Source organism: Cebidichthys violaceus, unplaced genomic scaffold (genome assembly GCF_023349555.1).
Source record: "Cebidichthys violaceus isolate CVI_PGR_0920_01 unplaced genomic scaffold, fCebVio1.0.p SCAF_128, whole genome shotgun sequence".
Lineage (NCBI taxonomy): Eukaryota > Metazoa > Chordata > Actinopteri > Perciformes > Stichaeidae > Cebidichthys > Cebidichthys violaceus.
Genome location: NW_027176294.1, coordinates 16919 through 41824, shown reverse-complemented (window position 1 = coordinate 41824; position 24906 = coordinate 16919). Strand labels below are relative to the sequence as shown.

Here is a 24906-nt window from a genome sequence, read left to right as displayed (position 1 = left end):
ATTAATATTTCTCTACTGATCTGTGCTAGAAATGTAATTTCTGTATGATTCCAATCATTTCAAGCCTTTTTATAATCTAAATCTCTGAATGATCTCATGTCCTGTTCAAACACAGAGGAGACAGTGAGGTGAGGCAGTGACCAGCTGTTCCTCACCTCAGACTGTGAATCCTCACTAACTGGGTTGAGATCGTGTCTTTTGCTTTCTCATTGTTTGTCACCACTGTAATATCTGTAGACTCTTTTATTATATGTCCTTTCTTTACATAGAATAGGTAATGTATTTCACGTATGTGTAGAACATATTTAGTGTTGCTGATCTGACATTAAACCGCAGTGAAAAAGCACAGAGAGGCAAACAGTACCTCTGTCTCACTGAAGGGGGCGTGAGAGAGCCCACGGGTCGGGTTCATGTTGTTCTGTCGTTGCTCTTCTTCGACACTTCTCTTCTTCTTCTACACTTCTCTTCTTCTTCTACACTTCTCTTCTTCTTATATTTTGCTTTGACAACAAGAACATAAGATTCAATATCTAAGCTTAAAAATGTCTCAAAAAACAGTGAATTATGACCAAATCAACATCAATTCATCGTCGGACAGGTAAAGTAACCTTTTATGTGTTTGTTGTTCTCTTTATACATCCTGGTTGTTACGCCGATTTTCGCGGGTGGCGCCCGCGAGCGCTCCGCTTCTGAAACGCTCCCGGTGGAATCAAATCTGTTCCTTACCTATGTGTGTGTAAAGAATGCTGATATGAAATATGAAAAACAACCAGTAGTCAGTGTGCAAGCTGCCAGTTGAATGGTGATTGAAGCTACTCTAGTGGGTTGATATATTTGTAAATCTGACTTCTGTAGAGTCAGAGCCTCACCAGACACGAGCCTCACCACACGTCACTGCTTCACAGACAGCCTTGAACAAAACTCTCGGCTAAATCAACTGAGATGAAGCAGTAAATGAGCAGTGCTGTCCACAGCTAACAGTTTCCTTATCTAACCTAAACATTCACCAAGCTACCTCCCCTCACATGTCTCTGCATTCCTCCTGTTCTCTATTCATTTCTCTCTCTGCGTTTCTTTTCTCTTCGCCCCGCCCTCTCCTTTACCTACAACCAATTACCGCAGGTGAGGCTGAATGACACCTAGAGTAACCAATCAAACAACAAAGCTCAAACTGAAGGCACTATCAGTGTTTTTTTATTTTTTAACTCTCACTTAGTTTAACCCATTGTTTACTGTCAATATAGTTTAGAGCTGTTTATTTCAACTACTTATTCAACTATTTACATCCTACTTTATTTAGGACTAAATGATCTTAATCCCTCAGTTAACCACTTTCTCTTTATTAAACTAAATTACTTTCAGGTTGATTTCCTTACTGAGTTATTTCATCCAACTTTATTAGGAACTAACTTGTTTTAATACCTAACTTTTACACCAGGGCTTCATCTATGTAACAATCTACTTCCTATGTTGTGGTCCAGTCCCTCCCTGACTACATCCTGGGAATCTGTGTATAAAACACTCTCTGAGGTGGCTCTATCCCTTCATGAGCCTTCACCTGTCTCTTCCTTATTGGGTGTACCGTTAGATTCTCCATTGTCTGCTTTCAAACGTGACTTTTCTGCATGTTTAACTCTACTGGCTCAGCACCTGGTGTTGCTGAAGTGGAGACATGTTTCTTCATCAAGTTCAAGGCACATCTTCTGAGGTGTGGATACTTGTGTTCCATCAGTAAGTCCCATAACTCTTCATTCATGCCAGGTGTTTCCCTTGATTTGATCTCAATGTAAATGTGCAGTGAGAGAATCTCTGTCTCAGCAGCAAAGCTGTCCAGGTGGAACACTGATACTATTTAGCTCTCAGTGAAGCTCTTCTGATGTTCTCATGTTGCTCCTCATAGATGTCAAGCTGCACAATGTCTTTGTCCTGATGCTTCACTTCTGTCTGCATGTGAGGAAAGTTCACAGCGTTAAAGCCTACTTGACAGCAGTTGTGTCTTTGAAACGTGTTTCCTTCACTGATCCTGTTGATGACATGTTCATCATAATCCTGCAGCTCTAAATCAGCTTTGTTGAACAGTAAAGGGAGATCTGTCACAAACACTGAATCCAAAAGCCACTGGTAGTCCTCTAGCTGTGCATCTTCTGCATGTAATGAAAGATTCAGAAAGTCTCACTGAATGTCAACAACAATGTTCCTCTGCTCAGCCATCTTACATCAGTGTGCAGCAGTAGGTCTCTGTGTTCAAAGCCCTTCTCCTCCAAGTGAGTCCAGAATACCATTCTCTGTAGAGTCCTGGTCCCAACACAACTCACAGTCTTCAAGGCAACATGCCTCCCTTCTTTCATGTTGAACATCTTCCACCACAACGCTTGCTGCTGAATTCTACATGATAATAAAGGAAGTAGAGGAGAACTCTCTCTGTTAGCACAACATGATGAACCCAGTAGCACTAATCCGTCTCTTAGCTTCTGTGCTCCGTTTGGTAATGCAGCTCCAAAGTGCCCTACTTTGGTAAGACCACGCTCACACTGCAGACAAGACAGACGCTGTTTGAATCTCAGTAAACATGAAAAGAATTCTCCTCCCAGTCTGACTAAATATGTTAACTTTATGATCTTTGATCTTTGTGTTTTGAGCTAACTTAGCTAGCTGGTTGATCACATGGACAGTTGTAAACTTCTCCAGCTTGTCACTGACACTGTGACCACGACTCCCAACATGCCGAGCAACAACAGGACAGAGCCATGGACCGTTTATAAGAAGTAGACGTAGTCACTGTGACGTCATCCAATGGTTTCTGGACTATCATTTACGAACCTCAAATTTAGGTTGTTGGACGTCGCCATCTTATTTTTTTGCAACCAGAAGTGGCACGAGAGGGTGAAGCTCAGTACAACCATTGTTGTGACGAAGGACGACCTCTATAGACGAGTTTCGGAGAAGCAGCCGAGCAGAAACCGCACTACGTCCCTTGCGGAAGAGGACGGCAGTTAGCTGCTCGCGGACTAATATCACCGGCAGTAAATTGGTGAAAAGGCTCTGACGAGAGTGGCGGCGCGAAATGACGGCCGTGTCTGTACCTAGATTGAAGTGTGTTATGTGGCTGTTCGGAGTTACACTTTCAAGACTGTGTGCGTGCAAATAACCAGTAAGTAACAAAGTTCGGTGTTGGTTGTATTTCACCATAAGGTTTATCTTCTGTCATTTGCACGGCAATCTAGTCTCGTCTATTTAGCCGCTCGTTCGTTGTTGTTTGCTAAGTGACGACCGTAGGAGATACAATGTACAGCCTATTCAGCATGTTACCTTTATCATTGCATGTTCTTACTAGCAAAGTGATGTTTGTACAAAGGTTGCAGAAATGATGCCTTAGTATAGTTACACTCTTATTTCTGGTTGTAGTTCATATTAGGCATCTACTAAACATCTATGCTGACATGTGGAGTTGCACTGTGGACTTGTATGGTACAACATGTTATTTATATAGAGTTTTTTTACTAATTATTATTTCATGTATATCCGTTTCAGAACCACACACTTGCTTGTTTGACTACTGTCAATAAACATCTCTACGGAACATCTTGACTGGAGTGCATTCTGATAGATGCCCCCTGGTGGTCACAATTGAAATAAACCAGTCAAATTATACAGTCCTTCCCAGTCAATGTTACAATTGTTATGCAACCAAAATATTACAATTAACTTTCATGAAGTGAAAACACACTGAAAGGGTTAAAGTTGTGAGACGACGACGCTGTGGTAGAGACCTGTCAGTCACTGTGTAGCCCCGCCCTCAAGCATCCCCTGCTTTATGGTCTGTTTGACTCTAAATGGAGCATAATGTACTAAATGAACATCATGCTGTATTGAAGAAGACTGTAAACTAGAGATTGAGACCATAAACTCATGTTTACAATGTTTACTGAGGGAATAAATCAAGAGAGAAGTAGAGTCATTTTAGACTAGACTTCTATACAACCAGAGGAGTCGCCCCCTGGTGGTCATTAGAGAGAATGCAGCTTTAACACATGAAGCACTGACTTCACTTCTCAGAACCAGAAGTGGCCTCCTACACATTACCCAGCATGCACCACAAGCCAAAGCTTTAAAGTGGTTTGTTATTGATGGTTGTTGAAGTTGTTAAAGTGTTGTTCATAGTAGCCTTCATGTAAAAGTGTGTTTGTGTTCATTGATAACTTCTTAATGTGTGTAATGTGATGTGTTGTCACCCTCGTGTTGAACTGTATCTGGCAGGATAGGACACCTGTGTGGTTACACCGTTCTAGAGCGGAGCGAGCACAACAGAAGCACAACACATCATTTCATGATTCATGTTTAGGACTGAGCTTCTCATGATCGACTTGAAACCAGTCAGATGGACTGGATGGGCTCCACTGGTCTAGACCTCGTGTCTGATCCACTTACTTTAGTTTTTACCATTGTGACCCATTCTACTTATGTCATATGTACTTATGAAAACTCCTCAGTCAATACAACGTATGCATTGAACCAGTATTATGTCATGATGTATTATGATAAATATTGCATATTATTATGATAAATATGATTGACTTATTGTATTATTGAATTGTGTCTCTGAATTGTTGTTTCATGACATCTTGTTATTTAGTGTCTGGTGTCTTTTCTCTCTCTCTCTTTCATCTTCTATCATCTCTCCAGACTCTGTCAGGCTGGTGAATGGGACTAGTCTGTGCTCAGGCAGACTGGAGGTGAAGTCTAACCAGTCTAACCAGTCTAACCAGTGGTGGTCCTCAGTGTGTGAAGATGACTTTGACCAGCAGGATGCAGAGGTGGTCTGTAGGGAGCTTGGCTGTGGGGCTCCTTCAGTCCTCCAGGGGGCGCTCTATGGAGAAGTGGAGGCTCCAATGTGGACCAAAGAGTTCCAGTGTGGAGGCCATGAGTCTGCTCTCCTGGACTGTAGAAGCTCAGGCTCAGATAGAAACACCTGCTCACCTGGCAAAGCTGTTGGACTCACCTGCTCAGGTAGAAGAGGAGCTGCAGCTTTGATCTGGTTCATTTCTGTTCTACTGAAACTCACTTTGTTCTTTTACTGACGACTCTCTTGTTTCTGTTCAGAACCTGTCAGGTTGGTGGGAGGAGCCAGTCACTGTGCAGGAACACTGGAGGTGAAACATGAAGGAGACTGGAGATCAGTAGATTACTCTGACTGGAGCCTGAAGGAAGCAGCTGTTGTCTGTAGAGATCTGGACTGTGGCTCTGCTGTTTCTATCAGACAGAGAGAGGAGTCCTCAAAGAGATTTGTGTGGAGGATCAACCCTTTCTGTGATCACTCTGGATCTGCTCTGAGAGAGTGTTTAACATCAGATTTCTCTCCCTTCATCGTGGATCTCATCTGCTCAGGTAAGCCCATCAGTGACATCATCTATGTAGCACCCCAACACTCTATAGAGAGTAGACCTAAGTTACCCTTTAAACTGGAATGATGGGGTGTTTGGTATCCTAAGGTAGCTACCACCAAGGTTTACCTGATTTGGGTGAAATTTAGATTATTTATATTACGCTCTTAATAAACTTAATAAACTGTCAAACTTAATAGATGTAAACACTTAGACCACACTCTATTTTAAATAAGTGACCACAGACAACTTTTTGGGATGAAAAGGAAATAAAGGTTTACTGACTGCTTTTTACAATGTTCAAATCATATTTACCCTTTTGGGGGACAAGAAACAAAACAGCAATAACACAAATTAGAAACCTTTTAACATAAGAAATATTACTTTTTGAAATAATATGAAACCAAAAGTTAATAAGTAAACAAATTGTTTGGACAAATATACAAAAGTGAATTATCTTCTATCAACACAACTTAAATGTCTTCAGCTTTCTTTGTGAAAACCCCTATTCCCTTTATTCACTTCTTCACTACAGCAGAACTCAGTGTATAACAGAATAGTTCAACTTTAAACACACATGGGCCCACACACACTCACTCACACAACAATGAGAAAGTTGCAGGCCTGTGGAGCTCGGGTGCGGTGATGCCTCCTGAATCCTTATCCTCAGCAGAGCAAAGACACAGAAAGTCTAAAGTCACAGTTCAGCGTCAGTCTTGGAGAAAACAGTTTGTGGTCCAAAAAATGAAACCCGTTGACAGCGGAGGTGAAGACCACGGCGGTGAAGTCCTCCTCAGGAACACACCAACAGTCCTTTCTGGTCAGCAATGGCGTCCTCTGGTCCAGTGACTCAGCAACTTTTACTCTTCACAGCAGGGACGTGTGGTCAGGGGAGGAGGTGAGGCAGAGCCTCCCTGACATCATGAGAAGTAATAAACAAATAATGCTAAAATAAACTAAATATTAATATTTCTCTACTGATCTGTGCTATAAATGTAATTTCTGTATGATTCCAATCATTTCAAGCCTTTTTATAATCTAAATCTCTGAATGATCTCATGTCCTGTTCAAACACAGAGGAGACAGTGAGGTGAGGCAGTGACCAGCTGTTCCTCACCTCAGACTGTGAATCCTCACTAACTGGGTTGAGATCGTGTCTTTTGCTTTCTCATTGTTTGTCACCACTGTAATATCTGTAGACTCTTTTATTATATGTCCTTTCTTTACATAGAATAGGTAATGTATTTCACGTATGTGTAGAACATATTTAGCGTTGCTGATCTGACATTAAACCGCAGTGAAAAAGCACAGAGAGGCAAACAGTACCTCTGTCTCACTGAAGGGGGCGTGAGAGAGCCCACGGGTCGGGTTCATGTTGTTCTGTCGTTGCTCTTCTTCTACACTTCTCTTCTTCTTCTACACTTCTCTTCTTCTTCTACACTTCTCTTCTTCTTATATTTTGCTTTGACCACAAGAACGTAAGATTCAATATCTAAGCTTAAAAATGTCTCAAAAAACAGTGAATTATGACCAAATCAACATCAATTCATCGTCGGACAGGTAAAGTAACCTTTTATGTGTTTGTTGTTCTCTTTATACATCCTGGTTGTTACGCCGATTTTCGCGGGTGGCGCCCGCGAGCGCTCCGCTTCTGAAACGCTCCCGGTGGAATCAAATCTGTTCCTTACCTATGTGTGTGTAAAGAATGCTGATATGAAATATGAAAAACAACCAGTAGTCAGTGTGCAAGTTGCCAGTTGAATGGTGATTGAAGCTACTCTAGTGGGTTGATATATTTGTAAATCTGACTTCTGTAGAGTCAGAGCCTCACCAGACACGAGCCTCACCACACGTCACTGCTTCACAGACAGCCTTGAACAAAACTCTCGGCTAAATCAACTGAGATGAAGCAGTAAATGAGCAGTGCTGTCCACAGCTAACAGTTTCCTTATCTAACCTAAACATTCACCAAGCTACCTCCCCTCACATGTCTCTGCATTCCTCCTGTTCTCTATTCATTTCTCTCTCTGCGTTTCTTTTCTCTTCGCCCCGCCCTCTCCTTTACCTACAACCAATTACCGCAGGTGAGGCTGAATGACACCTAGAGTAACCAATCAAACAACAAAGCTCAAACTGAAGGCACTATCAGTGTTTTTTTATTTTTTAACTCTCACTTAGTTTAACCCATTGTTTGCTGTCAATATTGTTTAGAGCTGTTTATTTCAACTACTTATTCAACTATTTACATCCTACTTTATTTAGGACTAAATGATCTTAATCCCTCAGTTAACCACTTTCTCTTTATTAAACTAAATTACTTTCAGGTTGATTTCCTTACTGAGTTATTTTATCCAACTGTATTAGGAACTAACTTGTTTTAATAGCTAACTTTTACACCAGGGCTTCATCTATGTGACAATCTACTTCCTATGTTTTGGTCCAGTCCCTCCCTGACTACATCCTGGGAATCTGTGTATAAAACACTCTCTGAGGTGGCTCTATCCCTTCATGAGCCTTCACCTGTCTCTTCCTTATTCGGTTAGATTCTCCATTGTCTGCTTTCAAACGTGACTTTTCTGCATGTTTAACTCTACTGGCTCAGCACCTGGTGTTGCTGAAGTGGAGACATGTTTCTTCATCAAGTTCAAGGCACATCTTCTGAGGTGTGGATACTTGTGTTCCATCAGTAAGTCCCATAACTCTTCATTCATGCCAGGTGTTTCCCTTGATTTGATCTCAATGTAAATGTGCAGTGAGAGAATCTCTGTCTCAGCAGCAAAGCTGTCCAGGTGGAACACTGATACTATTTAGCTCTCAGTGAAGCTCTTCTGATGTTCTCATGTTGCTCCTCATAGATGTCAAGCTGCACAATGTCTTTGTCCTGATGCTTCACTTCTGTCTGCATGTGAGGAACGTTCACAGCGTTAAAGCCTACTTGACAGCAGTTGTGTCTTTGAAACGTGTTTCCTTCACTGATCCTGTTGATGACATGTTCATCATAATCCTGCAGCTCTAAATCAGCTTTGTTGAACAGTAAAGGGAGATCTGTCACAAACACTGAATCCAAAAGCCACTGGTAGTCCTCTAGCTGTGCATCTTCTGCATGTAATGAAAGATTCAGAAAGTCTCACTGAATGTCAACAACAATGTTCCTCTGCTCAGCCATCTTACATCAGTGTGCAGCAGTAGGTCTCTGTGTTCAAAGCCCTTCTCCTCCAAGTAAGTCCAGAATACCATTCTCTGTAGAGTCCTGGTCCCAACACAACTCACAGTCTTCAAGGCAACATGCCTCCCTTCTTTCATGTTGAACATCTTCCACCACAACGCTTGCTGCTGAATTCTACATGATAATAAAGGAAGTAGAGGAGAACTCTCTCTGTTAGCACAACATGATGAACCCAGTAGCACTAATCCGTCTCTTAGCTTCTGTGCTCCGTTTGGTAATGCAGCTCCAAAGTGCCCTACTTTGGTAAGACCACGCTCACACTGCAGACAAGACAGACGCTGTTTGAATCTCAGTAAACATGAAAAGAATTCTCCTCCCAGTCTGACTAAATATGTTAACTTTATGATCTTTGATCTTTGTGTTTTGAGCTAACTTAACTAGCTGGTTTCTGATTATTATTATTAATATAAATATGATTGACTTATTGTATTATTGAATTGTGTCTCTGAATTGTTGTTTCATGACATCTTGTTATTTAGTGTCTGGTGTCTTTTCTCTCTCTCTCTTTCATCTTCTATCATCTCTCCAGACTCTGTCAGGCTGGTGAATGGGACTAGTCTGTGCTCAGGCAGACTGGAGGTGAAGTCTAACCAGTCTAACCAGTGGTGGTCCTCAGTGTGTGAAGATGACTTTGACCAGCAGGATGCAGAGGTGGTCTGTAGGGAGCTTGGCTGTGGGGCTCCTTCAGTCCTCCAGGGGGCGCTCTATGGAGAAGTGGAGGCTCCAATGTGGACCAAAGAGTTCCAGTGTGGAGGCCATGAGTCTGCTCTCCTGGACTGTAGAAGCTCAGGCTCAGATAGAAACACCTGCTCACCTGGCAAAGCTGTTGGACTCACCTGCTCAGGTAGAAGAGGAGCTGCAGCTTTGATCTGGTTCATTTCTGTTCTACTGAAACTCACTTTGTTCTTTTACTGACGACTCTCTTGTTTCTGTTCAGAACCTGTCAGGTTGGTGGGAGGAGCCAGTCGCTGTGCAGGAACACTGGAGGTGAAACATGAAGGAGACTGGAGACCAGTACATGACTATTACTGGACCCTGAAGGAAGCAGATGTTGTCTGTAGAGATCTGGACTGTGGCTCTGCTGTTTCTACCAGACGGAGAAAGGAGTCCTCAGAGAGATCTGTGTGGAGGATCAACCCTCTCTGTGATCACTCTGGATCTTCTCTGAGAGATTGTTTAATATCATCTTCCTCTTCCTCCATCGTGGATCTCACCTGCTCAGGTAAGCCCATCAGTGACATCATCTATGTAGCACCCCAACACTCTATAGAGAGTAGACCTAAGTTACCCTTTAAACTGGAATGATGGGGTGTTTGGTATCCTAAGGTAGCTACCACCAAGGTTTACCTGATTTGGGTGAAATTTAGATTATTTATATTACGCTCTTAATAAACTTAATAAACTGTCAAACTTAATAGATGTAAACACTTAGACCACACTCTATTTTAAATAAGTGACCACAGACAACTTTTTGGGATGAAAAGGAAATAAAGGTTTACTGACTGCTTTTTACAATGTTCAAATCATATTTACCCTTTTGGGGGACAAGAAACAAAACAGCAATAACACAAATTAGAAACCTTTTAACATAAGAAATAGTACTTTCTGAACACAACTTAAATGTCTTCAGCTTTCTTTGTGAAAACCCCTATTCCCTTTATTCACTTCTTCACTACAGCAGAACTCAGTGTATAACAGAATAGTTCAACTTTAAACACACATGGGCCCACACACACTCACTCACACAACAATAAGAAAGTTGCAGGCCTGTGGAGCTCGGGTGCGGTGATGCCTCCTGAATCCTTATCTTCAGCAGAGCAAAGACACAGAAAGTCTAAAGTCACAGTTCAGCGTCAGTCTTGGAGAAAACAGTTTGTGGTCCAAAAAATGAAAAACGTTGACAGCGGAGGTGAAGACCACGGCGGTGAAGTCCTCCTCAGGAACACACCAACAGTCCTTTCTGGTCAGCAATGGCGTCCTCTGGTCCAGTGACTCAGCAACTTTTACTCTTCACAGACACTCTTTCACAAAACTCTCGGCTAAATCAACTGAGATGAAGCAGTAAATGAGCAGTGCTGTCCACAGCTAACAGTTTCCTTATCTAACCTAAACATTCACCAAGCTACCTCCCCTCACATGTCTCTGCATTCCTCCTGTTCTCTATTCATTTCTCTCTCTGCGTTTCTTTTCTCTTCGCCCCGCCCTCTCCTTTACCTACAACCAATTACCGCAGGTGAGGCTGAATGACACCTAGAGTAACCAATCAAACAACAAAGCTCAAACTGAAGGCACTATCAGTGTTTTTTTATTTTTTAACTCTCACTTAGTTTAACCCATTGTTTGCTGTCAATATAGTTTAGAGCTGTTTATTTCAACTACTTATTCAACTGTTTACATCCTACTTTATTTAGGACTAAATGATCTTAATCCCTCAGTTAACCACTTTCTCTTTATTAAACTAAATTACTTTCAGGTTGATTTCCTTACTGAGTTATTTCATCCAACTTTATTAGGAACTAACTTGTTTTAATAGCTAACTTTTACACCAGGGCTTCATCTATGTGACAATCTACTTCCTATGTTTTGGTCCAGTCCCTCCCTGACTACATCCTGCACTGAAAAAAATGATACTTGGGACTAACCTAAAAAAAATACTCTAATTTGTTACAGGTAAATTTATTAGTTTGGACTAACCTAATAATTTAATACTTTGGACTAACCTAAAAAAATTACTCTCACTTGTTACATGTAAATGTATTAGTTTTTCTCAAATTATATTTATGATTTGGTTGAAACCTGAAATTTAGTTTCAATACAAATCAAAATATTACTTTTGAACAAGACAAAAAATTACATTCACACAAAGTAAAATAATTAATTATAAAGACCAAAAAAAATTTTTTTTACATTGATACAACTTTATTTTTCAATTTGGAAAAACCTTATATTTTCTATTACATACAAGCAAAGTTTTTACTTCAGACTAAACTAATCAAAACACTCTAATTTGTAACAGGTAATTGTATTAATTTTTTCTCAAGTTATACTTATGTTTTGGTACAAACTATAATTTTAATTACACAATAATCACATATTTAATTTAGTCCAAAGTAAAAAGGTTACTTAATGTAGATGAATATATATTTTCTTGTTGCTTTTTTACAACCTAAACTTTTACTATATACAATAGCTAAATTTGCTAGAATATAAAACATTTTGTTACAGTCAGTGTCTAATTTAGTTCACTTCAAAAGATTCACATAAATCTTAACATGAACAACATGGTTACATCTCTCCATAAAAACATGAGACAATGTAAAAGCCATTACTGTTTCTAACATTGTAAAACTGGTTTGGACATCTCTCCTTTAAAATGTGAGACAATGTAATACCCATGAAGAATATTTGAATTTGAATACAAGTTACATAACAACAAAACACATGCTGTATCCAAATGTCTTTTCATTGATTCAATATTTAGAGTTTGACACTCAGACTGAACACTCTGCGTGTCATCTTCTGTGGTTCGATTTCCATGATTAGTTTTTGCAGCGCATCAAAAGTGTTTTAGCTGACTTGGATAGCTCAAGTTTAGAGCATGAATGAGCCCAAATAACATAGCACATGCATGCGCTACTGATGGCAAATCATTAAGGACTTCCACACCATTGATAACAATTCCAATGTCGTGTGGTGGCTGGAGGCAATCCTCCTCCCTGATGACAAAAAACACCATTTCGCACCTCTCAAGCTCTGTTCCAGCTTCATCCTTCTGAACAACCTGATAAAAGACAATACACTTATTAAAAAAGTTATTCTGATGAAACCAGTTTCTGATGTACCAATTTAAAAAACTACACCGTTCTCTAAATCAAATCTCAAACAAATCAATTGGAGCTCTAGTAATGCAAAAATGTAACAACTTGCAAAGTCCAGCAGATAATGGCAGCCAAATATTTTTATCATAGCAAATATTTGACATTATCACAAGTACAGCATTCACAGAAGTTATAAATAAAAGATATCCTCCAAAAAGTTATAACATCTGCTGTGACAAAAAAAATATCAAATAGGACAATACAGTAGTATTAATACTTCAATTAAGATTTCCTACAATGTTAAAAGATTGAAACAACTGCTTAGTGTTTTCTGTTTTTCATTAATTTCACTGTGACACTTTACCTCAATGAAATATTTGGATATCATATACATTTTATGTCCGGGCTAAATATTTTTGCACTTTAATTAAAATATTTTAATATGGTCCAGCAACACTATACAGGGTTTTACAAATATAAACCAGAACAGATACCTTAGTAAAAAACAACTGTTTGTTAAGAACCACTGGGGGACAGAGAACTCCACAATAATTATATGCATAGGCATACTAACATGCATGTACAATAAGCCTGAGTATTTGTATAGGACTAAAGAACATGTATGACCTTGAAAGTTTAAATATGTAATGTTTTATCTTGTCTAAAGCTTATGTGATTAATGCAAAACTACTTACCAGATACTCCTTGAGAAGGTTGTCCCCATCTTCCCCAAGGTACACAACCAGGCACTTAAGCAGACACTCTTTTTAGATTCACCTCAGGGCTCTAGGTGAGAGCACAAACACACAAAATTATTATAAAATGCAAAATAATGCTGTCCAATTTTGCCAATTGACTGAAGATGCAAACACTACACAATGAACAAATGGGCCCTTGGAGTTACAGTAATAGTGATCTAGGGCTGTCGCGGTTAAGAAATTTTCCCTGAAATTTTTTGTTTCAAATTACTCAGTTTGTCCTGTTTCAAGTGCTATGTAAATAAGCTATTTTGTAAGGCTAGAATTAGGTATATTGTTGCCTTTTAAATGACAAAAATGACTCTTAATACTAAGTAAATACTTAATTATTATTAAATGCAGAACACAGAAGGGAAATGAGATGCAGACTTTCATTTTTTCAACTTTTGCTAATGACAAAGTAAAATGTGCCGCACTCACTTGAAATTCGGTTGGATGGTCAATAGCAATAATAGCACTTTTTGCAAGGCCCTAATGTACACACGCTTTGAGCAAACCATTTTAAAGACCTTTGAAACTCAAAAGATTAATGTAGTACATCTGTCAACAGGTAATCTCTGACTCCAAAGTTGTAAGCAAAGCAAGTGATCAAGAACTTTCAGTATATTCCGGGTTTTCTCTCCGATAACTCCTCCCTTCTTTTTGATGATCTCCATCAGCCTGTCGTAGTGCTTGTCCAAGGAAGCGAGGAACCGTGGTTGAAGTGGCACAGTCGTAATTCTTGTAAATTCAGCATTGATCTTTGAAAAACATAATAGCACATGCAAATGTTATAAAACAATACATGTTACATTGCAGATGTGCTTTTTAGTAGGTTTCTTATGATAGGAGAAAATATAATTTACTTTACAAGCCACCACTGACTTATTGCCATTGACTTTAAAAAGTCACATACCTCATCCACTGAGAACAATGCAGGCCATCTCTCTTTCAACTCTTCCACTCCCAATTCCTTTTCCACAATTTCCCGTCTTCACACTGAAAAAGTCTTGTCCATTTTGGACTTTATCACTGAACGATTGTTTCGCTTCTTCACCTCACTTAAAAGTGACAGTCTCTCATTTTCCAATTTGTCTGAGGTCTCTCCAGTAGGAATGTCATGAATGTGGTTGGCCTCTCCTCTCTTAGGTTTCTTTACTTTTTTTGCTGGCAATGCATCTTCTGGAGCTTTGGACTTGAGTGAATTTACAAGCAGTTCAGAACACCCGATGCCCTTCAGCTGAGTACGGTAGTTGCCCATTTTTGTCTTCAGGCACTGCTTCCACCCATAGCAACCGTTGTACGAACCAGGCTCAGAGAGGCATGGGTGCTTCTTGAGTAGTGCTTCAGCCACGTCACTGAAGTCAGCATCTGTTGGGTAGGCTTTGTACTTAAATATATCTTCAGCTACCTTATCCAGGATATCTGACTTTAATTTTGAACTCATTCACAATCTTGTCATGTTTGACCTATGCTAATAGCTGCTCTATTGTCTCTATTGTCTCTGGAATTCCATCAGGCAGAATTAGCTTCCTGGTGTCATCAGAATAACTCGCAACTTGGCTGGCCTTTTCTCTGCCATGTCATCCCATCCAAAAAGATCTATTAAAAACATAAATAAAAACAGTAATATTAGTGTCATAACATTGGCCATAACATCCAATTCATATTAACAAATGTATTGATATACAACCTTATGAATGAATGTATCTCTTCAGAGAGATGAAGTGCTGTCCACCAACTATGTAGTGAGCCAAAGGATAGGGATCTGTCAGTTCATGCACCCCAACAAGCCGTAGTTCTTTAGGAGTAGATATGACCAAGTCATAAGCTCGATAATGTTCCAGATACCAGGTATCCACTTTTTTGACAATGAAAATGAGTTTCTCTTGTAGAACGATCATATGAACTATTTCCCAAAACTCTGGAAGTCCAGCCAGCAACCTATGGGCTACCACCATTCCAATCCTATAGTTAAAGCCGCTGTAGGATAAATTTTTTGCCAGGTTCACATTGTCCATATGTGGGTGTTTCTGTTTCACTGCAAGTGCAATATCTTCATTAATAACATCAAGGGGAAGTGTTGAAACATCAGTAACCTCCAAAGATGGCTTAGAAAATCTACACATGTACAGATTATATGCAGTCTGAAATTGGTGCCTTTGCGCTAACGAGTACAGTACATTTTAGTAACAGTTTGTATGACGAATTACTCTTTTGAAGAAGCTATGTTTTGATTCAAATCTCATAGTCCATAGTGCAACAAGGGGGCCAAACTGACGTATCAACTGTGGATAATGCTCCAAGTAATGATGTTTGGGCCGAATTTTTTCATGGGGGAAAACTTCTTTGAATACTGTCCTGTGTTCAGATATCTTGAAGTCAAGATAAGAACTAGAGTTCTCAGTGTGAAAAGGTGCAACAACAAGTTCCACAATGTCCTTCAATTCACAAAGGACCTGCCACGCTGGTTCGTTTGATGGAACTCTTGTTCCGATCAAGAGAGGAAGAAATCTCAATAGGCTCCAATTCTCGTGTGCATTTCCTCCAATTGTTCTTTTTGTGGCATAGGTGATTGGCACAAGATGAGGACGATTTGTCTTATCAGTCCACTTAAATGGAAATGTTGTTATGGCTTCATTTAAATTGGCTAATGTAATAATAATAATAATAATATAATATTTTTTAGAAATTAAGCTAAGTGAATCCGCCATTAAAATTGTATACTGTCATGTTATGTCCACTACAATACAAATTCAACACAAATTATTGGAATAAATTCAAGGTATTCTCTGAAGTGCTGCAATTATATTTTGGGTTTGTCATTTAAACATACATAAAAATAATGTTCAGTTTTCATATTGGGACTTACCAAATTCAGCAATATGGCTACAATTTCGGACCTTTACGGGAAACACCAGCAAACCTGTAAACACAAAGGAAAAAGAGAGAAATAACTTTTTTGTGACAGTTGGCACTATACATAATTGTCACAACAGACACATTTATTAATTAGGCTTTAGACATACTGGAGGTGTTGTACTATACTGCAAAATACTGACAGCTGAAATAATGGAATATTAATTCTGTTCCTCATTATCTAGTACTTAATAGAGGTGTACTGCGACATTATCTGCAGCTGTTTAATCAAACAAAATTCTGTCTCTGTATTTGTATCTGAATAGAAGACCAGAAGTGGGCAAGGTTTATATCTGTAATTGCCTTAAATCAGGCAAATGTTGTATTTTGTTACCCAATATTCATTGGCAGTGGAATATGTGGCTTTTAAGTATCCAATTAATTTAACATAGGCATAAAATAATTTATGGAACATATTTTCATATCCAGATAGTGTACTGTTCATCTTTCTCTCTCTTTATGTTTTACTAAGTTTCTTGATATATCTGACCACCCCATGGAGAGAGACAGGGATACTGGCTTAAATACAAGGTAAAACATTGATATTTTAATAATTAGAATGCTTTATTTTAAATTGAGGAAATCACACATACAGCTAAAAACTACATGTTCATTTTGATGTGTAATTTGTGGTATTTGAAAGAAATGAAGTTGCCACACCAGGCTGCGAAAATACACAAGTTACCTCCTTAACAGAAAAGCACATGGCTAATTATTATTCAGAATGACGGTGTCCGACCTGGGCTGACATGGCGGAAGAACAGGAGAACGAGAGAACATAGCGATCGCTGTTCTATAATGTGTAGAATATGAAATGACTAGCTGGTTGGTGAAATCAAAGTCATATGTTGTTCCTATGAGGCGGCAGTGTGGTTCATACAGTAAACAGACCGCTGAGGCTCTGTAACCATGTGGGCTGTGGATGCCAAGCAGCAGGCAAACAGCACGTCAACTTTTTTTTTGTTTCAAACAGTTTTACTAAATATTTTTTTCGTTTTTACTCCAAAGATATATGCCAGTAACGTGCATTTCGTCTCACCTTTTTCGCCATATTATGTCCGTATTATGTGTGTGTGTGTGTGTGTGTGTGTGTGTGTGTGTGTGTGGTGCGGGAAGCCCGCCTTCACCGTCATTAAAACATGTCCCTAGTCCAGACCCAGAGCAGGACCGGCTTTCTCTCAGTTTACTCTACCGCTAAAGAAAAGCGAGCAACAGCTAAATAACATTAGCAACAATATTAACTTTCAGAAGGAGGAAACAAAGGCAGCTAGCATTCGCTAACGTTAGCTAACGTTAGCTAGCGTTCGCTAACATGTGTGAAATATAAAGGCAGTCAACAGACTTACAGTTTACAGAGTGTAAAGTAGTTGTACATTCTCCCACTAACGATAAATATGCAAATATCCATTATTACCTTGTTTAAATGAGTTCCCTTGAAGAGCAGACGGTTTTCACTTAAGAAGTTCAGCGAAGTGAGGTAATGGCGGACATCAGAACCCACAAGGAGCGACCAGATGCGACGTCATATGGTCACGTGGTGGTCACGTGACATGTAAACCTCTGGTCTTAAGTGAAAATACAATTTGACTGAAAGTATTGCTTTTAATTTGGTCTATGGGGAGTGCTATTTGCTTTTAGGCAAAGTGAATAAAACATGTTTAAACCGGAAAACCATGATTTCCGATGAGACCAAATTAAAAATATACTTTACATGAATGATACAGTCGTTTCACTTTTTTCAGTGTGGGAATCTGTGTATAAAACACTCTCTGAGGTGGCTCTATCCCTTCATGAGCCTTCACCTGTCTCTTCCTTATTTGGTGTACCGTTAGATTCTCCATTGTCTGCTTTCAAACGTGACTTTTCTGCATGTTTAACTCTACTGGCTCAGCACCTGGTGTTGCTGAAGTGGAGACATGTTTCTTCATCAAGTTCAAGGCACATCTTCTGAGGTGTGGATACTTGTGTTCCATCAGTAAGTCCCATAACTCTTCATTCATGCCAGGTGTTTCCCTTGATTTGATCTCAATGTAAATGTGCAGTGAGAGAATCTCTGTCTCAGCAGCAAAGCTGTCCAGGTGGAACACTGATACTATTTAGCTCTCAGTGAAGCTCTTCTGATGTTCTCATGTTGCTCCTCATAGATGTCAAGCTGCACAATGTCTTTGTCCTGATGTTTCACTTCTGTCTGCATGTGAGGAAAGTTCACAGCGTTAAAGCCTACTTGACAGCAGTTGTGTCTTTGAAACGTGTTTCCTTCACTGATCCTGTTGATGACATGTTCATCATAATCCTGCAGCTCTAAATCAGCTTCGTTGAACAGTAAAGGGAGATCTGTCACAAACACTGAATCCAAAAGCCTCTGGTAGTCCTCTAGCTGTGCATCTTCTGCATGTAATGAAAGATTCAGAAAGTCTCACTGAATGTCAACAACAATGTTCCTCTGCTCAGCCATCTTACATCAGTGTGCAGCAGTAGGTCTCTGTGTTCAAAGCCCTTCTCCTCCAAGTGAGTCCAGAATACCATTCTCTGTAGAGTCCTGGTCCCAACACAACTCACAATTTTCAAGGCAACATGCCTCCCTTCTTTCATGTTGAACATCTTCCACCACAACGCTTGCTGCTGAATTCTACATGATAATAAAGGAAGTAGAGGAAAACTCTCTCTGTTAGCACAACATGATGAACCCAGTAGCACTAATCTGTCTCTTAGCTTCTGTGCTCCGTTTGGTAATGCAGCTCCAAAGTGCCCTACTTTGGTAAGACCACGCTCACATTGCAGACAAGACAGGCGCTGTTTGAATCTCAGTAAACATGAAAAGAATTCTCCTCCCAGTCTGACTAAATATGTTAACTTTATGATCTTTGATATTTGTGTTTTGAGCTAACTTAGCTAGCTGGTTTCTGATTATTATTATTATAAATATGATTGACTTATTGTATTATTGAATTGTGTCTCTGAATTGTTGTTTTATGACATCTTGTTATTTAGTGTCTGGTGTCTTTTCTCTCTCTCTCTTTCATCTTCTATCATCTCTCCAGACTATGTCAGGCTGGTGAATGGGACTAGTCTGTGCTCAGGCAGACTGGAGGTGAAGTCTAACCACTCTAACCAGTCTAACCAGTGGTGGTCCTCAGTGTGTGAAGATGACTTTGACCAGCAGGATGCAGAGGTGGTCTGTAGGGAGCTTGGCTGTGGGGCTCCTTCAGTCCTCCAGGGGGCGCTCTATGGAGAAGTGGAGGCTCCAATGTGGACCAAAGAGTTCCAGTGTGGAGGCCATGAGTCTGCTCTCCTGGACTGTAGAAGCTCAGGCTCAGATAGAAACACCTGCTCACCTGGCAAAGCTGTTGGACTCACCTGCTCAGGTAGAAGAGGAGCTGCAGCTTTGATCTGGTTCATTTCTGTTCTACTGAAACTCACTTTGTTCTTTTACTGACGACTCTCTTGTTTCTGTTCAGAACCTGTCAGGTTGGTGGGAGGAGACAGTCGCTGTGCAGGAACACTGGAGGTGAAACATGAAGGAGACTGGAGACCAGTACATGACTCTGACTGGACCCTGAAGAAAGCAGCTGTTTCCTGTAGAGATCTGGACTGTGGCTCTGCTGTTTCTACCAGACAGAGAGAGGAGTCCTCGGAGAGATCTGTGTGGATGATCAACTCTTACTGTGTTCTCTCTCGATCTGCTCTGAGAGAGTGTTTAAGATCAGGTTCCTCTTCCGTCATCGTGGATCTCACCTGCTCAGGTAAGCCCATCAGTGACATCATCTATGTAGCACCCCAACACTCTATAGAGAGTAGACCTAAATTACCCTTTAAACTGGAATGATGGGGTGTTTGGTATCCTAAGGTAGCTATCACCAAGGTTTACCTGATTTGGGTGAAATTTAGATTATTTATATTTCCCTCTTAATAAACTTAATAAACTGTCAAACTTAATAGATCTAAACACTTAGACCACACTCTATTTTAAATAAGTGACCACAGACAACTTTTTGGGATGAAAAGGAAATAAAGGTTTACTGACTGCTTTTTACAATGTTCAAATCATATTTACCCTTTTGGGGGACAAGAAACAAAACAGCAATAACACAAATTAGAAACCTTTTAACATAAGAAATAGTACTTTCTGAAATAATATGAAACCAAAAGTTAATAAGTAAACAAATTGTTTGGACAAATATATAAAAGTGAATTATCTTCTATCAACACAACTTAAATGTCTTCAGCTTTCTTTGTGAAAACCCCTATTCCCTTTATTCACTTCTTTACTACAGCAGAACTCAGTGTATAACAGAATTGTTCAACTTTAAACACACATGGGCCCACACACATTCACTCACACAACAATAAGAAAGTTGCAGGCCTGTGGAGCTCGGGTGCGGTGATGCCTCCTGAATCCTTATCTTCAGCAGAGCAAAGACACAGAAAGTCTAAAGTCACAGTTCAGCGTCAGTCTTGGAGAAAACAGTTTGTGGTCCAAAAAATGAAACACGTTGACAGCGGAGGTGAAGACCACGGCGGTGAAGTCCTCCTCAGGAACACACCAACAGTCCTTTCTGGTCAGCAATGGCGTCCTCTGGTCCAGTGACTCAGCAACTTTTACTCTTCACAGACACCCTTGAACAAAACTCTCGGCTAAATCAACTGAGATGAAGCAGTAAATGAGCAGTGCTGTCCACAGCTAACAGTTTCCTTATCTAACCTAAACATTCACCAAGCTACCTCCCCTCACATGTCTCTGCATTCCTCCTGTTCTCTATTTATTTCTCTCTTTGCGTTTCTTTTCTCTTCACCCCGCCCTCTCCTTTACCTACAACCAATTACCGCAGGTGAGGCTGAATGACACCTAGAGTAACCAATCAAACAACAAAAATCAACCTGAAGGCACTATCAGTGTTTTTTAACTCTCACTTAGTTTAACCCATTGTTTGCTGTCAATATTGTTTAGAGCTGTTTATTTCAACTCCTTATTCAACTATTTACATCCTACTTTATTTAGGACTAAATTATCTATAATTGTTTCCATAATAAAAGTTATTGAGGGAAATATCGGATCATGGAAAGACAAATCTTTCTAATGAATGAAGAAAGTTGTTTGTGATCCTTTTGTTGTTCAGACTACAATGAACATCTATTTAAACCAGATGAATCAGAAAACATATCAAATATAAACTAGAGTTTAATCTGTGATCTGTCTTCACTCTGGTGTGAAACTGTAGTCAGTCAGTCCGATCAGCTGCAGCGTCCAATCACATCACTGATGAACAATAAGGGGCCCTTAAAACAGTTCCTGGAAGCCTGTTCTCATGCGTCCTCGCTCATGGCTCCTCGACCCTCGATCCTCCGAGCAGGAATAAGAGCTTTGGGACGGCAGTCAATATGGCGGCGCAGAACAACTTCCGGTTCAAGCGAAGAGCGAGGAAATGACAACTAAGAGACTTGGGATGTACCTATTGGTCGGTGTATTTCTTGCACCGCTGAACAAGTGCCATAAAGGCTGGAAAAGCTGCGCCGGTTAAAATAGAAGCGCTCCATCAAAATTGTAGAATTCTCAATTTTCTAACAGTTTCAGGTCCAGGGTCCAGATACAACGACGTCTAGGTCCGGATCTGGACCGCAGTCCACCTATTAGTGACCCCTGATCTATGACATCATCTCTGACAGCAATGTTTCCAGTATGTTCCTTCCTCTGTCACAGTGACAGTCAGTGGGTTTGCATTGGCCTGAATTGTAAAGTTATCCAGGACAACGACATCCTGAAGTGTAGAGAGGTGGGCTTGTTTCTGGAAGCTTCAAAGCCTCCATACACTGCTGAGCTCCACCTGGCAGGACACACATGTCTGTCTGTCTCTCCGTCTGTCTCTCAGACCTGTGACATCACGTCCTCATTCAGGGTCCATCTTGTTCAACGGAGGGTGAACGTGAACTTTTATCATCTCTCTGTGTTTACAGACCTGCTGCTTCAGCCAATCATCACTGTGTCCTCCTCAATGTACGGGGTCTCCAAGGCCCAGCAGCAGGGAGCTCGGGCGCTCAGGCGCTCCACCTTCACCATCCTCTGCTCCATCCAGCCACAGTACCCAGGAGGCTCCTTCCATCTCACCTTCACCTCCTCCAACTCGGCACACAACTACACTCAGCCAGCTGTCAATCACTCTGCCCACTTCCTGTTTCCTGCTGCAGAGCCCGCCCACCAAGGAAGCTACAGCTGTGTTTATCACCTCTATGTTTTTAATCATACCTTCTCCTCTGAGAGCCGTCTGCTCTCTCTCACTGTCTTGGGTAAGCTGACTGTTTACATGCAGGTTTGAAGATGATTGGTCCAAACTGACTGAAGATGATCAGCTGACCACAGAGTCCATGCATGTTGTTGTTTCTGGAGTGACACTGTGACTCCTGTCATTGTGTTACACATATCATATAGTAACCAAACCTAAACACGGTCTATAAATGGCAACAGCTAACAATCTACTGTAGGACAGAGCAGGTTTGGTTACCAGGATAACTCTGGTCACATCAGAAGCTGCTTCAGTTCTCAGAGAACCAATCACAAAAGCTCCACTGCCACCACATCAGTCATAACACCCCTTAACCCCAAACTCGCCATTTTCAAGTGTAGTTCCTTCACCTATCAGAAGCAAGAATGGCGGTGTGCTCCGATACCTCACTCAGAGAACCAGGGTTATCCTGGAAACCAAACGTTGAGACGTTGTTAATGATAGCAATTATGCTTTCAATTGACTCTTCACTAAGTCCCGCCCCTCTAACGCTGACTGGCCAATCACAGCGTAGCATGGTTCAGCTCTGACCAGGAGCTCTGGTGATGAAAACAGGATGTAAGTGATGACATCATTGTAACATGAAACCAAGACTAACCAGATTCTCTCTAGTGTCCACCAGGGGGCGACTCCTCTGGTTGTATAGAAGTCTAGTCTAAAATGACTCTACTTCTCTCTTGATTTATTCCCTCAGTAAACATTGTAAACATGAGTTTATGGTCTCAATCTCTAGTTTCAAGTCTTCTTCAATACAGCATGATGTTCATTTAGTACATTATGGTCCATTTAGAGTCAAACAGACCATAAAGCAGGGGACGATTTAGGGCGGGGCTGCACAGTGATTGACAGGTTTACCAGAGACGTATACGGCGTCTCTACGTCACTCCTCCTCAGTCCAAATATGGTCACTTCCTGTTCACTGGTTGCAAAAAACCAAGATGGCGACAGCCACAGTCCACAAACCAATGAGTGACGTCACGACGACTACGTCCACTTCTTCTCTAACGTCTGTGGTTCAAACAGTGAACATGAAGTAAACATGGAGAGTAATACGTGTCAGTGATTGTAGGTTTCAGGGTCAATGGGAGCTGTTGGACTCATGATGTCGTGTGATGTGATGACTGTCCATGTGTTTGTTCAGATCCAACACCTCTGATCATCAAAGCGATCGTCCTGCCGCTGACTCTGCTGGTGGTGAACGTTGCCCTTTACTCCTACTGTAAGGTACTGACACACGTCTGTTGTTTAGACCAGCGACTGAAATGAAGCTCTCGCTCTGTGTTTAGTGAACTGAAGACAGGACTGTGCTGTCATGTCTCTCCAGGCCAACAGGGGGCGGATGCCGTGCAGACAGAAGAACACTGAGCTGGATCATTATATCCTGGGTGTTCCTGCAGCTGAAGAAGAAGAAGAAGAAGAAGAAGAAGAAGAAGAAGAAGAAGAAGAAGAAGCTCAGGGAGCAGAGTAGCTCCTCCAAGGAGCTCATCTCACATCCAGATGATTTCTACCACACAACCACCATCAGCTCCCTTTGATACGCATGTTCCCTTGAAACAAGAAGGCTGAATATGATATCACATTATTATAGCCTGTCTTTGTTACTCTCAACAATGTGTTGGTCTCTCCATACCTTCTGACTTCCTGTCTGTGGCTCTCAGCTCCAAGCCCATTGGTTCCTGCTGAAGACGTGAATCTTTAAAAACACCTCACAGATATAAAGTTTCATTTGAAACTAGACTTGAGAGCAGGTTTACCAGAGTCCAAGCAGAAACCAAAGACTATCAGGATCAATGTTAATGTGATATATTAGAATAAACATGAACCATTGACTTATATCTTCTACATTCTGTAGAGCGATACTCAATGTTGACAATCTGTTGGTGTTTGTCCTTTAAAACATATAATGAACTTCATGGCTTCACTTATTGTAGTGAGCAAGATTTTGGCAGCAGGACAACATTTAGCTAAAAGATATTCATAATAATACAAATATGAACAAGGTCCCGCTGTGATCAGCCCCTAAAACCTCATTTATTTGTCTTTCAGAAATGTTACTATTTTACTCATTGTTGTACTTCATGATTTTACTTCATTTTGTAATTAAGGATTTTACTTATTTTTTTCATAATTAAGGCTTTTCTTATTTCGTTAGAATGTTGTTATTAAGGATTTTGCTTATTTTTTATAATTAAGGATTCTGCTTGCATCATAAGACAATTGTAATTTTAGATTTTGCTTGTTTTTTATAATTAGAGGGTTTTACTTAAAACATGCATTTTGGTTAATTTTGTAATTTAGGATTTTACTTATTTCATAAGAATTTTTCTTATTTTGTACTTCATGAATGTAAATAATGTTGCAATCAAATAATTTACAATTTTTCTAATAGTTAAGGATTTTGCTTATTTCATAAGAACTTTGTCATGGATTTAGCTTGTTTTTTATAATTAAGGATTTTCCTTATTTCACAATAATTTAGCTAATTTTTGTTCTACATAAATTAAATAAGTTAATTTTGTAATTAAGGAATTAAAAAAATATTATAAT

The 24906-nt window shown here is 40.2% G+C and overlaps 1 protein-coding gene and 1 long non-coding RNA gene across 2 annotated transcripts; both read left to right on the top strand.

Moving 5' to 3' along the window:
* The first annotated feature begins 3052 nt into the window (after positions 1–3052).
* Positions 3053–5178, top strand: LOC137870063 (uncharacterized). The gene is made up of 3 exons (XR_011102673.1): positions 3053–3151; positions 4684–5007; positions 5101–5178. It is a non-coding gene; the product is annotated as an uncharacterized lncRNA (long non-coding RNA).
* A 25-nt stretch (positions 5179–5203) lies between these two features.
* Positions 5204–24610, top strand: LOC137870052 (CD5 antigen-like). Its single transcript, XM_068707046.1, has 8 exons — positions 5204–5385; positions 9137–9451; positions 9545–9829; positions 19123–19446; positions 19540–19824; positions 22034–22363; positions 23501–23583; positions 23684–24610. The coding sequence occupies exons 2-8, from the start codon at positions 9334–9336 to the stop codon at positions 23825–23827; spliced, it is 1569 nt and encodes a 522-aa protein (XP_068563147.1). The 5' UTR covers positions 5204–5385; positions 9137–9333; the 3' UTR covers positions 23828–24610.
* Positions 24611–24906: the final 296 nt, after the last annotated feature.